The sequence below is a fragment of the Canis aureus genome, chromosome 4, assembly GCF_053574225.1.
Source record: "Canis aureus isolate CA01 chromosome 4, VMU_Caureus_v.1.0, whole genome shotgun sequence".
NCBI lineage: Eukaryota > Metazoa > Chordata > Mammalia > Carnivora > Canidae > Canis > Canis aureus.
In genome coordinates this window covers 52,425,487-52,439,838 of record NC_135614.1, presented here as the reverse complement: position 1 = coordinate 52,439,838, position 14,352 = coordinate 52,425,487, and the positions used below count along the sequence as shown (strand labels likewise).

Genomic DNA, 14,352 nt, shown 5'->3' with positions numbered 1-14,352 from the left:
CTGAGATTCCTGAGTACCTGTCTGACCCTCCAGGGAGTGGGGAAATAGACGTGTTTGCCTAGATACAGCCTGCCTCAAGACATTGCTGTTGCTGCGGGCTCTAGAGGTTTTGCTTCTCAGGCCTTCTCCCTCTTTGTCTCCCTTCTCCTCCTCCACCGTCCACCACCACCACCACACCGAAATCTCACAGTGGCCAAGTAATGCATCTGGAAAGGAAAGGAAGGGAATCTAACTAGATGTGCATTTTCTTAAGCCAAGGTGTGTTTTGGTTTTTTTCTTAATCAACCATAGTTATTTCTCTACTTACAAATCTGGAAGAAAAAAATAGAGTCAAACTTTTTGAAAATGTTTGACAATACAATGAATGGAATAGAATAGAAATGTTTGTATATGCTCCTATTCCAACAATATTGCAGTGGATCAAAATAATTTTGGATCTCTTTCTAGAATTTCCTTGAAGACTATAAGATACATTTTATTTAAATACTATGCTCTCCTATTCCCCCTTTGCCTCACGACCTCCTGGAAGGTAAGGGCCATGTTTATTTCTTTATAGCACCAACATCTACTTCTCTACCAGAAACCTAGTAAGTTGGTATTAAAGGTATTTTATAAGAAGTGTTCTCAGTGTGAATAACAATCACTATCCAGAAGTCTCCAGATTCTGTACCCTTTGATTAGTACCTGGTTTTTAAAATGTCTCCTTGCTAACCATTATCTCAAGGTAAGTAGAAACTAGTCATTTTCCTCAAAATTTTAAGACCAGCAAGTGATTCAAGTGTCAGCTTAGAAGGTTTATGTGCTGTTTTTCACCTTACCCAAAGGGTGTGGTGGGAGGCAGTGAAAGTCAATAGCTTGGTTTGACCTAGTCTAGACCAGTGGATTGATCTGGACTTCCTGGATGGCCTCAACACCCTGCAGTTTCTAGTCCCGGTTAACTTTGTACAGTAGTGTTTTTATTTGGATAGATGGGCAGTTCTGGCTGATTTAGAGGGCACACCTAGGATTACTCAACAGTGAGCCCAGTATTTGTACACATGAAGCTTAAAAAGACACTTTGCAAAAAGAATCATTTTAAGCCAGTCCAGGCCATCATGTGCCACCGTGTAGAGCATTCAACCTGGCTCATAAGCATATGGCTCCTGGTCTTTAAAGGTTCATTTTTGCATTTTAAATACCTGCAAGGATTTATCTTGACGTTTTCAAAACTCCCCACCTTGTCCCAGATCACATTTCCACTGAATCCTGTGTTCTCTGTGCCTCCACACTATATCTTAGCTACCCCTCCAGCTCTTACAGAGCAACTTCCATTCACGGAACCTCCTGCAGAAGGCTCACCCAGGAAACTGGGACTATTTCTCCAACAAAATCTTACTCATCCGGTGCTTTTTCTGTGAGGAGTACACCGTAGATTAGTTCCTTTCTCTCACATCATGGATCTGAGTTGTGGTTAAATTCTGTTCTTCAGATGGACCTCTTTTTCTAAGTCTGAATTTGCATATAGGTTTACCTTCCATCACAAGCACTGCTCCTGGGTTCTTCCCACATATCCTTTTGCTCCTTGTCCTACCCCCCAGAATGCCATATCTTATTACAAGTTGTTGTGCTTATAGGAATAGAGAATATTACACCATGCTGAGATGTGGAGGCTGGGGAGTGGCCGAGCCTACTAGCTAATGACCTGAACATAGCAGCACTGGGCCTACATTTGAGCTGCAGTAAAATGCCAAGACCTCACACATTGGACCTTCAGTGTTCCTCAGGTATAGTTAAAAGCATGAATGTTTGTTAAGTCTACAAATGACCAAAGTCCTATTTTCTGCAGTATTCTGTGTCGTTGAAGGTAGGGAACTGCTTTTGGAAACGTTATTGGTCCTGCTGAGTACTTGTGCTCGTGGGGCCCTGAGCTGGCCTCTGAGATGGTTGCTGGGTTAGGCTTCACACGGCTCTCATGCTGGAGTTCAGACTGGTATAGGGAGACCAGAGACCTTTTGGAGGCATTTTACTGTCAACAGACTGGCGTGGGATGAGAAACTGGCAGCAGGTGTTAATTAAATGTAAACCTGATTGGAAGATATATTTGCAAGGATTGTCTGATCCTAAGAGCTAACCAGACCTGCAAATCCTTTCTTTTAGCCAGTGGTGGAACGTCAAAGGGGAAGGTAGGGAACACCTGTGCAAGTGAGTGGCCGCTTGAATCTCAAGAAGAAAGAGCTTTAAAGAGAAAGGTCCAGTAACCATCTAAGACCAGAGTACCAATCTAAGAAACCTCCTAGGACAGGAAAAATCAGTGACTTAAGCCTCCATCCCTCTTCCTCTTATTATTTGAGCTTTTCCTTAAGCTTGCTGTTGGCCTAAAAGGCAGCATGGAACTTCGAGAGCTGAGTGTTTGGGGCACAGTCTGTCGGCCTCAGCCCAGGGGTCACTGCCAGCCTGGGTAGGTTTGTTCTGTTTGTTCCTATTGTTGTGATCCTGCCGCCCACCTCATCCCTCCTTTATTTCTTAAGGCATTGAACTTTTTTTTTTTTTTTTAAGATTTTATTTATTCATGAGAGACACGGGAGGGGGAGGGGCAGAGACACAGGCAGAGGGAGAAGCAGGCTCCATGCAGGGAGCCCGATGTGGGACTCGATCCTGGGTCTCCAGGATCAAGCCCTGGGCCGAAGGCAGCACTAAACCGCTGAGCCACCTGGGCTGCCCCGTTGAACTCTTCCTTTAATACTTAATCGGTGTGTGCTGTGTGCTTGAGACATACCCCTAAACCCTAGTAAAATCCTGGAGCAATTTCAGGGACATGCGTATGCTCCTTTTCAGCATGCCCCCCTCTGAACTGCAATAGTAACATGCCTAGTCCTCCTAGCACCTTCATTTCCTTTAAAAGAGGAAGTATGTGCACACTGTACCATTAGTGGCTAGGACATCTGTTCCTTCAGGGAACTCTATAAAAAAGGAGGACCAAGCCCACTCACGCTCCTGACACCGCAATGCTACCAGGCAGCCCGAGAGGTGGGGCTGGCATTACCCTGGAGCATGAGAACAGTTGCTTCAAGCCCTTCAAAGGGAAATCAGAGAAACTAGTAATGTTCATGAAAACTAGTGAAGATGGCCTCATATTCCAAAGCATTAAACATTTCAGTCTTCCTGGCTCCAGGCTGCTCATTGATGAAGCTGGGGCTGGACACTCAGGGCTTGTGAGTTAGTCCAGTCTGCCTTTACCAATGTTTGGAATACTTGGTAATAGGAATATTCCAGTCTTGTAATTTTCCAACCTTCTGAGGTCTGCAAACTAGGAATAAGCTCCATCCTGTAGGAGTTAAATTCTGTCAGCCAGAACTAGAAATAGGACTCTACCTTCTTCCTTTCACTCAAGGGGAAAACTTTGGAAACTCCCATTTCCCTCTTGCTAAAGCATGGCATGGCCTGCTGTCCCCCTGCCAGGGAAGCCACTGTTCAGTCCCAGCTCTCAGAGCTCTTGCTTGCTGAGAAATAGAGCTCACCCAGGTGGGAATTCTACCTCGGGCCCTTTGCCTGGACTCCCATTAGGCAGCCACCTCATACCACCAGAGCACCCCAGTGCCCTCCAGCTCCCCAAATGTAGCAACTCAGAAACCCACAAATGGTCAAGTCTCCAAACAGCCTAAAGACAGAAATCCTCAAGGAGGCCTGGAATGGGAAGCAGGGGATTGGAGTCAAGTGGGGCAAACAGTTTGCATTTCAAAGCCTAACCCTGGTGGACAGTCTCTGGTACACAACATTGTTTTGTAGGGATAGTCTGACTACCCCAAAATAGAATGTGCTGTTTGCAGCTTTGCTTCATGAAGTTAACTGGGAGAAAAGGTCAGATCACTTCCTTTGTGACACTGATTAAATCCTGCCATTGACAGAGTTGGCATTAGAGACCAGGAGTTAGAGCTTCTGCTTATGCTGCAAAAGTGTTTCCAGCCCGCCTCGTTTTCTACAAGTGTTGAAGCTGCTGCATTTATTTAAAACATATGAAGGATCACCCCCATCCCTGTCTTCCACAAGGTTGCTTTGTGTCTCACTGAACCCCTGGCTGTGCTTTTCTAGAACAGTGACACAGCAGGCACTCCTTTACCTCAAGGTACTTCACATTGCTGATATAGTTCACCTTCCTTGGATCGTAGGTCTGAGCTGTCCATTCAGAACCCACAGGAATTAGGCACTGACAACTTAGAATTCAGAAAGGTAAGATTATAGACTATTTCACTCAAGGTAAAAAAATTCCCTGTCTTCCGTGTTTTTGACCAGTGCGGCTACAGTGAGATTGTGTCAGGAAGGTAACTGGCAGGACTTCGATCAAAATCCAAGTCTAGTTTAAAGCAGGTCATGCATCTAGAAGCATCCTCCTCTTAATATCACCGGTTTACTTTGCTTCCTTTGTGTTAGAAGGTTCTTTTATATACAGAACACCTCACAAGGAATTTAGGAAAGGCCTAATTCTATAAGTATTCTTAACTCTTAGGTATGGTAACCTAGCCACTGGGCTTGGCCAGCTCTTTCTTCCTCTTGCACAGTATTCCTGAGTTGTGTTCTCTTTTCATTCCAGGTTCAGTACTTTCTTGATATCAGAGCAAAGGAGTTGTTAGTCCATGAAATTTCATTGTGATGTTAATCACCAGAGAAAGGTGTACTTAACAATATACAGTGTGCTCTATTCCAAGCACTGAGGGAAGAATCCTTACTTGAAAGAGGACAACTGAATTATCAGGTATAAAAGCACAAAAACAGTTTTCTACAGTGCATACTTGCTGCGACATACCCCACATGTCCAGGATGGTACCAATACCTTCCATACACAATTCCAGGGCATGAATCCAAACTTCTATTTCCTTACATGAAGACAGCACCAGGAAGGTCCTAAGTTGTAGCCATGGGTCTCTGCACTCATTCCCTCTCCTGATAGGTGTGTCTACAGACACATGTATGTTAACATGACTGGGAGTGTGGTGGGGTGGGTGTCATGTGGAGGCTTTCCAGATAATGTGCATGTGGCTTGTTTACCTTGGTTCTAATTCCATTTTCATTACTAGGAAATTCAAGGGGGGCGGGGTAGATCAAAACAGACTCCATGTATACTCTGGAATAACAGAGCCTTCCAGAGGCTTGCTTTTCCAGAGGTGTGGGGGAGGCACACTAACCGAGGTTTTTGGTCAGTCTAAAAATTCTCAAATTTTTAGAAATTTGAGGTTTTAATTGGCTCATTTTTTCCTAACAGTGGAGTGTTTCTGGTTCAAACACATCGGACATGCTGAGCTTTTAAAGAAGCAACCATTTATCCGTAAGGGCAGGACTTCTTAAACCTACCAGTAGATATTTGCTCAATTTCATCTAGCTCCGAAGGGTAGCATATTTGTTTCCATCAGAAAGGAAAACAGTAATGTTTGTGACAGGATCATAATTAAACTCTTCACCCTTCCTCTATTCCTTGGTCGTAGAGGGTCCCATAAAAAATCTTCCAGTGATTATATAAAAATAGGCTGTTCTCCTAAGAAAGCAGTATTACTTAAAACAGCTCCCTAAGGAACAACTAGTGGTTGAATCTTACTGGTTAAAAAACAGTAACTTAAAAACCTAACTCCTAAAAAATAAAAGTTTTTAAATAACTAAATTTTAAAAAATCAAGACTTTATTGGATAAATGTTACACAACATTCTTTAACATTTAAGTCTTAGCATACTTTAGATGAGAAACAACTTTTTTCATTCAAGTCTACAAAATGAAATAGGCTTGTGAAGATTTGAAACACAGACAAAGGTAGCATGAAGCAAAGCTTAAATATTAAGCAACTAAAGCAATGAAAAGTGAAATAGCAACATGGTATGTCTAGATTTTAAATACCACCAAATTTCATTTATTAAAAAATGAAAATGGCTTATAACAAAATGCCTTTGAGAATTTTGTCATGAGAAAAAAATATTTAGATACTTAAAGAATTGGGAGAGATCAGGTTTTGCCTTTGTATATTTCTTGGTCATTTCCATCACTGCGCAAAGAATTCTAAAGCTTCATTAAAAATCCTTATTATACAGTCCACCATGGCTTGGAGTTACCTGGGTCTTGAAATGAGCCTGAAAGGTACTGCTGGTGTTCAAGATCAGAAAGAACAAGATGGACCCAAGCCTAAGCCCTAGGGCCGTGAAGAAGAGGGTACCATGGAGGTACACATCTTTAGAGCTCCCTGCTGCTCCAGTTCCTGAGCTGACTTTTTCAGATTTGATCAAACGTGTATAATGACTTCATGAAGTTTCTAAAAACACTTTAGCATGCGCTCCAAACTTTTACTTACTTGTAGCATAATTAGTTTATATTAAGCTCACTAGAAGACGGCCCACCTTTTCTTCTTGAGTTGTAAAACAAGTCCTAGGCAGGGCTATTAGATGTTCTCCAACTCTCACTCAGATCCTTTTCTTAATCCTGAGTGTGGGGTTATTAAGTAATTCCAACCTATACAGTAAGATTATGGAAAGTTTGAACACTTGAGCCAAATGCTCACTTATCAGTTATGTTGCTTCAAATGAATTTTATATTTTATTTTTTGGCATTTTTTTCCCTTTTTTGTACTAAGTAATCAATATGGATTATCTTTCTGGTTTAAAAAATAAATCAGTATTGCCACTAAAAAACTTCAGTTTTATTAAAAGTACGGCACCATCAAATATAAAATGCCTTAAAAATGCAGTTCTGATAGGTCCATCTGGTTTTGTCATGAAAGTTTTCTCCATTCATTAAAAAGAAAAATTAAGGTTTTTCATAATATGTATTTTCCAAAGACAAGAAAAAGACTGTGGTCTCCACTAATAAGAATTCATGTTCCATGCATGAAAGCTCTTTATGGGTCTGTTCCTACTGCCTGTTCCCAGGGTCAAGTCCCACCTGACACCTGGAAGAGTATTTTGCACTTAGAAGGGAGGGCTCTCCATGAGAGAGGTCCACATCAAAATTCAGGGGAAAGCCTTTCTACATCAGTAGAATGAAGAACTAGCTTAGAGTATTCATTTTCACTCTAAGGTCAACACTAGCCTATCCACTTTGAGTCAGAATTTAAAAGGTAAGAATGTAGTTATGAAAATGTGCACAAAATGTTAAATACTGGTGGCAAATAAATACATCTTAATATGTTCTAACAAGCAAACGTATATTCAAGATAATACAGCCCTGCTTTATTGAAGAAAGAAAAGATCCAAATTCTCTTTGCGGGGTGGGGCACTTTGCCATCCTTTTAGTAGGATGTTAGAGAATCTTTTCTCTTGTTTCCACTGGTACCCTGAAGGAGACTCTGGTCTCGCTTGGGTAGGTGCGACTCTTGCTGTGTCACAGGAGAGCCATCTTAGAAATGCCTTTGCTCATATCTGAACTGATTAACAAAACCTTGGAGAAAGCACAGAGTTTCTGTTTAAAAAATAATTCAGCATCTTTGTCATCATCCCGTGCCTTTTAGGCCTGTCCAAACTGTACTGAAAAGAACTTCACATTCAGAAAAAGTTACGGTCAGTGATAATCTTCATACATAAAATTCAAGTGAGTTCTTTGCGTGTTTCATAGCACTTTTCTCCTCCTCTCATGCATAACTTATTGCAATAGTTTATTTTTTTTTATAAAACATTCCCCTAATACCTTTTCTTCGATTTACTATAGCACAGTTTGCAAGTGCCCCTTTATTATTGACTGTGGGTTTTAACCACTGCCTTAACATTTACTTCTCAGTGCAGCTTTAAACATCTGAGTCTCCAATGGCATTCAGTCCTGATGCTCTGGTGTGGTGTCACTGTGGTACGGGTCCATGAAACCAGCAGCCTGCTAATGTCTTTGTGCTGAAATACAGTAAAGAAAAGGAAGAAAATGTAGTTAAGCACAAGTAAATGGGACAAAAATGATGTCCTCATTGTTTAAATTCAGTAGATTGAATGTTTCCTTTAAACCAGCTAACCTTAACCGATATATGAGAAAACAATGGACTTCCACTCTTAGCCAGCAGAAGCATTCATTTTATTTCCAAAGTACATCTGGCCACATTCCAACACAAAACTGTTGTCACCTTCACAGAGTTAATCTGCATTTGAGTAGATTTTAAAAATATTTGTCAGTGAGTATTTGCCTGATGTTGGGGCGGGGGAGCGTTTAGCTCCGTTCTCTGCTGCCACTTCACTGGTATCCATGTTAACCTTTGTAAGTCCACGCAGCTGCCGTGGACTGCTCTGAAGCGCCAGCAGCCTTCTTCTAGCACAGACCACCTACAGACTTAGGCAGATTTAAATGTGAAACCAACCTAGGTGCAGGTCAGCTGCAGACCCTACTGTCTGCATATGTGCAAAGAGCAAACCAGGAGGATGGACGGTGCCTTCCCAGAGGTAGACACAGCACATCAGAAGGCATCCAGAGCACCGTGTTGCTACTCGAAGACAACTTCTGTACACTAGGTAGACTGACCACAGAGTCCCTTATTACACCAGCACACAGGATCTCATGAGCAGAGGCGCTCTTCACCATACAAGGCTTATAAAAATTCCTGCTAGACAGCATGATCAGAATTTCTGACTAACATTATCAACTTCCCTTTAATACCAAGTGGTAAGAACCCCACGGCAACCCTCTATCATCTTTGGTTAATGCCTCTCGGACCTGGTAGACTAAGTACCAATAAGAGCTTAAATTCTAAAAGAGTTGATCATGGAGAGAATGATGATTTTTTTTGGTCAAATGTATTTTTAAACCAAAGATCTGTGGTGTTTTCAGAATAACAACTGACAAAACAAATGCAGAAGAGAAAAAGAACCCCCCCCCCCAATCCTTCCCAATATTTAACTTCCAAACATTTCAAAGGAAGTGTCTTTGCCATTCTCTGGTAGAACTCTTGAGCTTCTGTTAGCTTCCTGGGTTGCCTCCCTGACTTATTGGATCGAGGCCTATAAAACACAGTAACAGAGCATTCTATCACATTTTTCTCAAGCAATGAACAATGGCTTCTAGCCGTAAATACCACACACATCAGAATAGAAGATGAATTGTCTTTACTTCTGAAGAAACAGAATCATTAATACCGTTAAATTTGACACTGAGCTAAGAAACGTTTAGTTTTTAAAACTAGTATCGTGTAATACTCTTTTAGACCCACACATAACTTTGTAAGTAAACTGAAAGAAAAAAAAAGGTAAACAGCCAATCCCATGCATAATTCCCTTTCCTTCTATTTATCACTCACTATTTGGCTTCAACCTTAGGGAGGCCTATTCAAGTTGACAAGAAAGCCCAGGGTTGAAGCAGGTCTTATTATTCATATGAGAGGTGCAGAAAACTAACACTATTCCCTCAAGAAATCACCCTACCATCCCTATAGTACAGGTCAGCGTCCACAATCTCCCAGCCTCAATCTCTGATCCAAACTGTGCCATTCTGACCCAGCTTGCAAATTACAGGTCCTATGCAATATCATGGCTCTTTATTGGCTGCAAACACCATATGGTTAAATAGCCTTAATTCAAGGAAGCAAAATGGGATCATAAGTTCAAAAGCAGCACAACAGAAATCCTTAAATCTTTCCAGCTGTATAAAAACCCAAAATAAGCCTTTAAGGCACTATCCAAAGAGGTCTCAATAAATGTACTTAAAGAGATTACGGCCCCTCTGAGTTTTGACTTTCTTTATGTAAATGACAGTGGTTTTGAAGTCAATTCACTGAGAACATATATATGTTCACCTATGGACATATATATATATATATATATATCCTTATATATACACACATTAAGAATGACTAAGAAGTTAAATGGATATCAAAGTGACAAAGAAAGACTGAGATAGTGAAAAGATAAAGAAATCCACTATTTGACTTCCCACGGAGGCTCCGTTGCTATTTGACATAATTCTACAATCTGATACCCAACTTTTACCACCCTAGGAGAAACTCTCATTTCACAGGCGTTCACAGGAGGCTAGCTCTACTTTTTTTAGCACAATTGAAAGTTATTTTCTCTCATTAAAATTGTCACCTGCATGAGGTACACCCAGCTACCAAGGTCAATGAAAACTACAGAAAAAGAACTAATGAATTCTTTTAGGTCTAGCCTAATCTACTTTAGAATGATTAAGTGATGACATGATGCCCTCTTCACTTTGTGGCAGGGCTTAACACAGACAGACCTGCCCGTCTCAGTGTTAACTTCAATGCTCCCAGTCTGAATCCACAGTGGTCTGTCAGACACTGTAAGGGAGCAGCAGGACTCGTCACTGTCTGATGTAATAGCTGCCATTTGTTGAGACCTATGGTAGAAAAAACCAAGTTAACAAAAATAGAGCAGTCATTTGAGTTCTTTTAAATCCATTTTACAAAAAAAAAAAAAAAGTTTTAAAAATAAGACCAAAATTCAGTTGAATTTTCATAATGAATGTAGATAACTTGCTGACTTCACAGTAAGTGAAGCTTGGGTACTTAAAGAAAAGACTTGAGGTGTTGACACACCAGCAGTGGCCAGGAGAGGGCACTCTCCGGCACAAGTCAGTTCAGCAGCAACAGGCCTTGAGGCGCCCACACTAGGATGCTGCCCTCCAGGCTGACACCCACATAATGTTCCAGCTCAAAAATTTCTAGCCTACCACTTAGCTAGGGTTGGAGTAGTCCTGATCTCAGTATTCAGCGAGGGCTGAAGTTGTCATCCTTGTCCATGTTCCCTCCCTATTTTGCAAATAACCTTTTAATGCCCGTGACCACCTATGCACACTACTCAGGACCTCACCCTCCTGTGTGAGTTAGTATCTGCTTGAAATAAGTTTGCCAGGATAAGCTTCCTCACTTGGGCTTTCAGAGCAGACTTCAAATACAAAGAATAATTCAAATGAAGAATAGCTATTTTAAGACTTATTTTTAACATATTTGCTTGTATTCTTACTCCTCTATTTTAAGTATAAACAATTCATCACATCATGGTAGTCAACTCTGGGATCATTGATTTACAGGATCTTCAGTCTTTATAATGAAATAATTATTTTTAGAATACTAAGGTACATAAGAAACAGTAACATATAATCAAAACTTTTTTAAAAGGCTTTTCTGACACTGAAATGGAAAAATCTCATATACATGATCTATAATTTTAACTGAATTTTAACTCAAAGGAGAACAATTTTCTTAAATGAGATTTAATGAGGTTATTCACCTTTTTGTTCATGGGAAAACTTAAATATACTATGTAAGTATATCTTATATACTGAAATACACTATTAACTGTAATCCAACAGCAATCACAGAAGAAAAAAAGTAATCTGAGTGCACGAAACCATTTAATTTTGAACCTCTCCCTCCAGAAGTCAAACTTGTTAGGTTTCAACAATCATTCTAAATCTCTTCTTGGGGGCACCTGGGTGGCTCAGTCTCAGCGTCTGCCTTGCCTTCAGCTCAGGTTATGACCCTGGGATGAGCCCTGCATCAGGCTCCCTGCACAGCAAGGAGTCTGCTTCTGCTTCTCCCTCTGCCCCTCCCCCCCGCTGCTCAAGCACATGCACGCTCTCAAATAAAATCTTTAAAAACAAATAAATCTATTCTTGGATTCTAGGTAAGAGAGTCAAGAAGCTGCCTCGAAAAATGATCACCTTTTGCTGTACATTCCAACCCCGAAACACCATAAAAATATCAACATGCCTGTCTCAGTCCACAGAACCTGGCTCATGAGTCTTTGGTGGTAATATCTGAGTTTCCTCTCAATGCTTTTAGGGCCTCAGGGGTTTCTTTAGAAACAGACCACACATACAGGATCCATTAGGAAGAGCCAGGGAGCCCTGGTGGTGATGCAACAAATGGAGGGATACCCTCAAGAAAGGCAGTGTTTTACTGGAAATTATCCTTTAAGAGAAAGCTTATATGCCACAATGGCAACTCTACCTGGGAGGCAGCAGAAATATAAAGGGGCAGATCAGAACAGGGGAAGTCATGAAAGAAGGAAGGAAGTAATGCTATGAGAGCAAAGTTTAAAGAGTTAATATTATATACATGTACCTATTATCTTGCAGAACACTCTAAGTTTTCCCTTAATACAGTGTAGTATCACACAACATGAACAAACAGGAAAAGCAGAGTGCCTCGTTCTTCAATAGACTTTCTGGTTTTCTAGCCTTGGTGCTATTTTTCTAAGCAGTCATTCTAATATGATTTTAATTGTTCTTCCCAGCCTACCAGGACTTAAAACAAGATGCCACTCCCAGCCGGATTCCCAGATAAAAACTAAACTGGAGGTGGCAATCATAGATTTATAATCAACAGCATCTCAAAAATGAGCCATGGGTAAAGAGGACTATCTTCTGGAAAATATGGCCACAACGCACACAGATCAAGGCTTTAGAATGTGTATTTATTTCCCTCCTAAAAAGTGGAAAGAATCTACTCAATCATACCAGTAGCAATAAAAAATAAAAAGGAATGTTCAAATTAACAGCCATTTTTTTCACCACTTGACAAAAAATATTAAAACACTAGGGTCCCAAGGGAATAAGGCATTTGCGCAAATCAGCTAACTTATGCAACTTAAAAGCCAAAAGGCATAGCTTCATGGTTCTAATATCTTTTTAAAGCTCTCCTAAGAGGACCTCTACTCCAGTGAGCCCCACAAGCGCAAAAACTTCTCTTGCCTCTCTAAAAGGATTTGGGATGTGCCAGGTTTCTGGGATGGTGATTGGTCGTTTGTATATAACTGTCTCAACCAGAATTACTCTTCCTCATTCATTCACGGATAGACATCATTTCTCCTTTGTCAGGCCCTGTGCTTGGCATAAGGGAGAGTAGAAACAGGAGATGAATATACTGGAGTTTATGCAATACATAAATGAAAGAGGCAAGAGCTGAAATAGGAGGTGAATGCAGTTCATTGTAATCCCCATAACCTCCAACCCAGTGCCTTCCACAAATGCCTATGGGAAATAGTTCATGCCTTCTAGATATTTATGGACCATCATATTAAGATTATTGTAATCTCAGATAAGAATATATTATAACACCTTTCATTCATAAGGAGTATATGCTGCACAAAGATAATTTCAAAAGCTACCAGGATGAAATTCCTACACCATACACAGAAAATGGTGGTTGTGGCAAGGATAGCAAGCTATTTCTATTAGGTCTTATGCTAGGCATTTTACTGCTTTGAATATTTAAGTTCTCACAATTACATTATAAGGAGGTATGATTTTTCTCCTTATCACAGAGGATGACATTGAAGTAACCTAAGATCATACAACTAGCTTATAAGAAGCAAATCCAACTCTTCCTTTGAATATAGGAAGAAATCTGGCTCAAGACCCTGTACTTTGAGAAATGTGCCTAAAAAGTGAGAATGATTCTTTGCTCAGGGTACCTGGATGGCTCAGTCGGTGGAGCGACTCTTGATCTCAGGGTAGTTGAGTTTAAGACCCATGTTAGGTACGGAGATTACTTAAAAATCTTTTTTAAAAAATGATTGTTTGGTCAATAAAAAAAGCTGGTGTGGAGCACCGCTGGTCACTGGCAAGTTATAGAAGTATCCATTTCTGTATTTTATACTCAACAGGATAACCCTCATGTTCTTCCAAAAATATTCTCCCCAGGGAAGCAAAAAACTGTTTTACTGGGGGAAAATTATATCCCTTCTAGGCTTTTTCAGTAACTTTTAAGTGAATCTTTGTACTGGAGAGAACTGATAAGGGACACTGAGAGTTAAAAAGTTATCTTACACATTTCTTTTTAAAATGTCTTTGCTAATAAAACTTGATATACATTATAATTACAAGTTTTTAGTTTAAATGAAAAGGGGGAAAGCGTGATAATAACAGCCTAACACTTTAGCTATGGCATATGCAATTTCCTTCTCCATACAGGCACTAGGAGAGAAAAAATTATGAGTTTTAAATCATAATTTCTGACTAAAACTAGATTTCTAAGTCTTAACCAATAAAAAGAAGCTACCCGTCATATTCTTATGATACAAGGAAAATTCTATATTTAAATTATGGCTGAGTTTTCAACTTACTTTCTAATGAGGCCTTATAGAACTACCAAGAATTTGAAGAAGAAAATTTTAATTCACATTTAAACCAAATTTTAAGGGACGCCTGGGTGGCTCAGTAGTTGGGCATCTGCCTTCAGCTCAGGGCGTGATCCCCAGATTCAGGATCGAGTCCTGCATCGGGCTCCCTGCAAGGAGCCTGCTTCTCCCTCTGCCTATGTCTCTGCCTCTCTCTCTGTATCTCTCATGAATAAATAAATAAATCTTTAAAAAATAAAAAAATAAACCAAGTTTTAAGACCAGGTATTTTTCAACTGATCTTTTTCAACAACAAAGTTTTACGAAATTGTTGTACAAAGTGTTCAAT

General features: G+C 40.3%; 1 protein-coding gene and 1 long non-coding RNA gene across 21 annotated transcripts in view; one reads left to right on the top strand and one right to left on the bottom strand.

Annotated features, from left to right (window-relative positions):
• Positions 1–264: 264 nt before the first annotated feature.
• On the top strand, positions 265–12,428 carry LOC144312720 (uncharacterized). Its single transcript, XR_013378303.1, has 4 exons — positions 265–1,763; positions 4,568–4,729; positions 11,568–11,693; positions 12,180–12,428. It is a non-coding gene; the product is annotated as an uncharacterized LOC144312720 (long non-coding RNA).
• The window catches only part of PWWP2A (PWWP domain containing 2A), a 37,091-nt gene continuing 28,364 nt past the window's right edge, over positions 5,626–14,352 (bottom strand). For 17 of the 20 annotated variants that reach the window (XR_013378286.1, XR_013378289.1, XR_013378287.1 and 14 more), the window contains 2 exons: positions 10,159–10,278; positions 7,814–7,832 (listed from right to left, as the gene is read on the bottom strand). Coding sequence is in view for 2 of the 20 variants with exons in the window: in XM_077895672.1 (XP_077751798.1) it covers positions 7,819–7,832; positions 10,159–10,278 (134 nt within the window). In the remaining 18 variants the exon portion in view is untranslated. Of the gene's footprint in view, positions 7,833–10,158; positions 10,279–14,352 lie in introns of all 20 variants that reach the window. The other 3 variants (XM_077895671.1, XM_077895674.1, XM_077895672.1) reach the window with 2 other exon arrangements.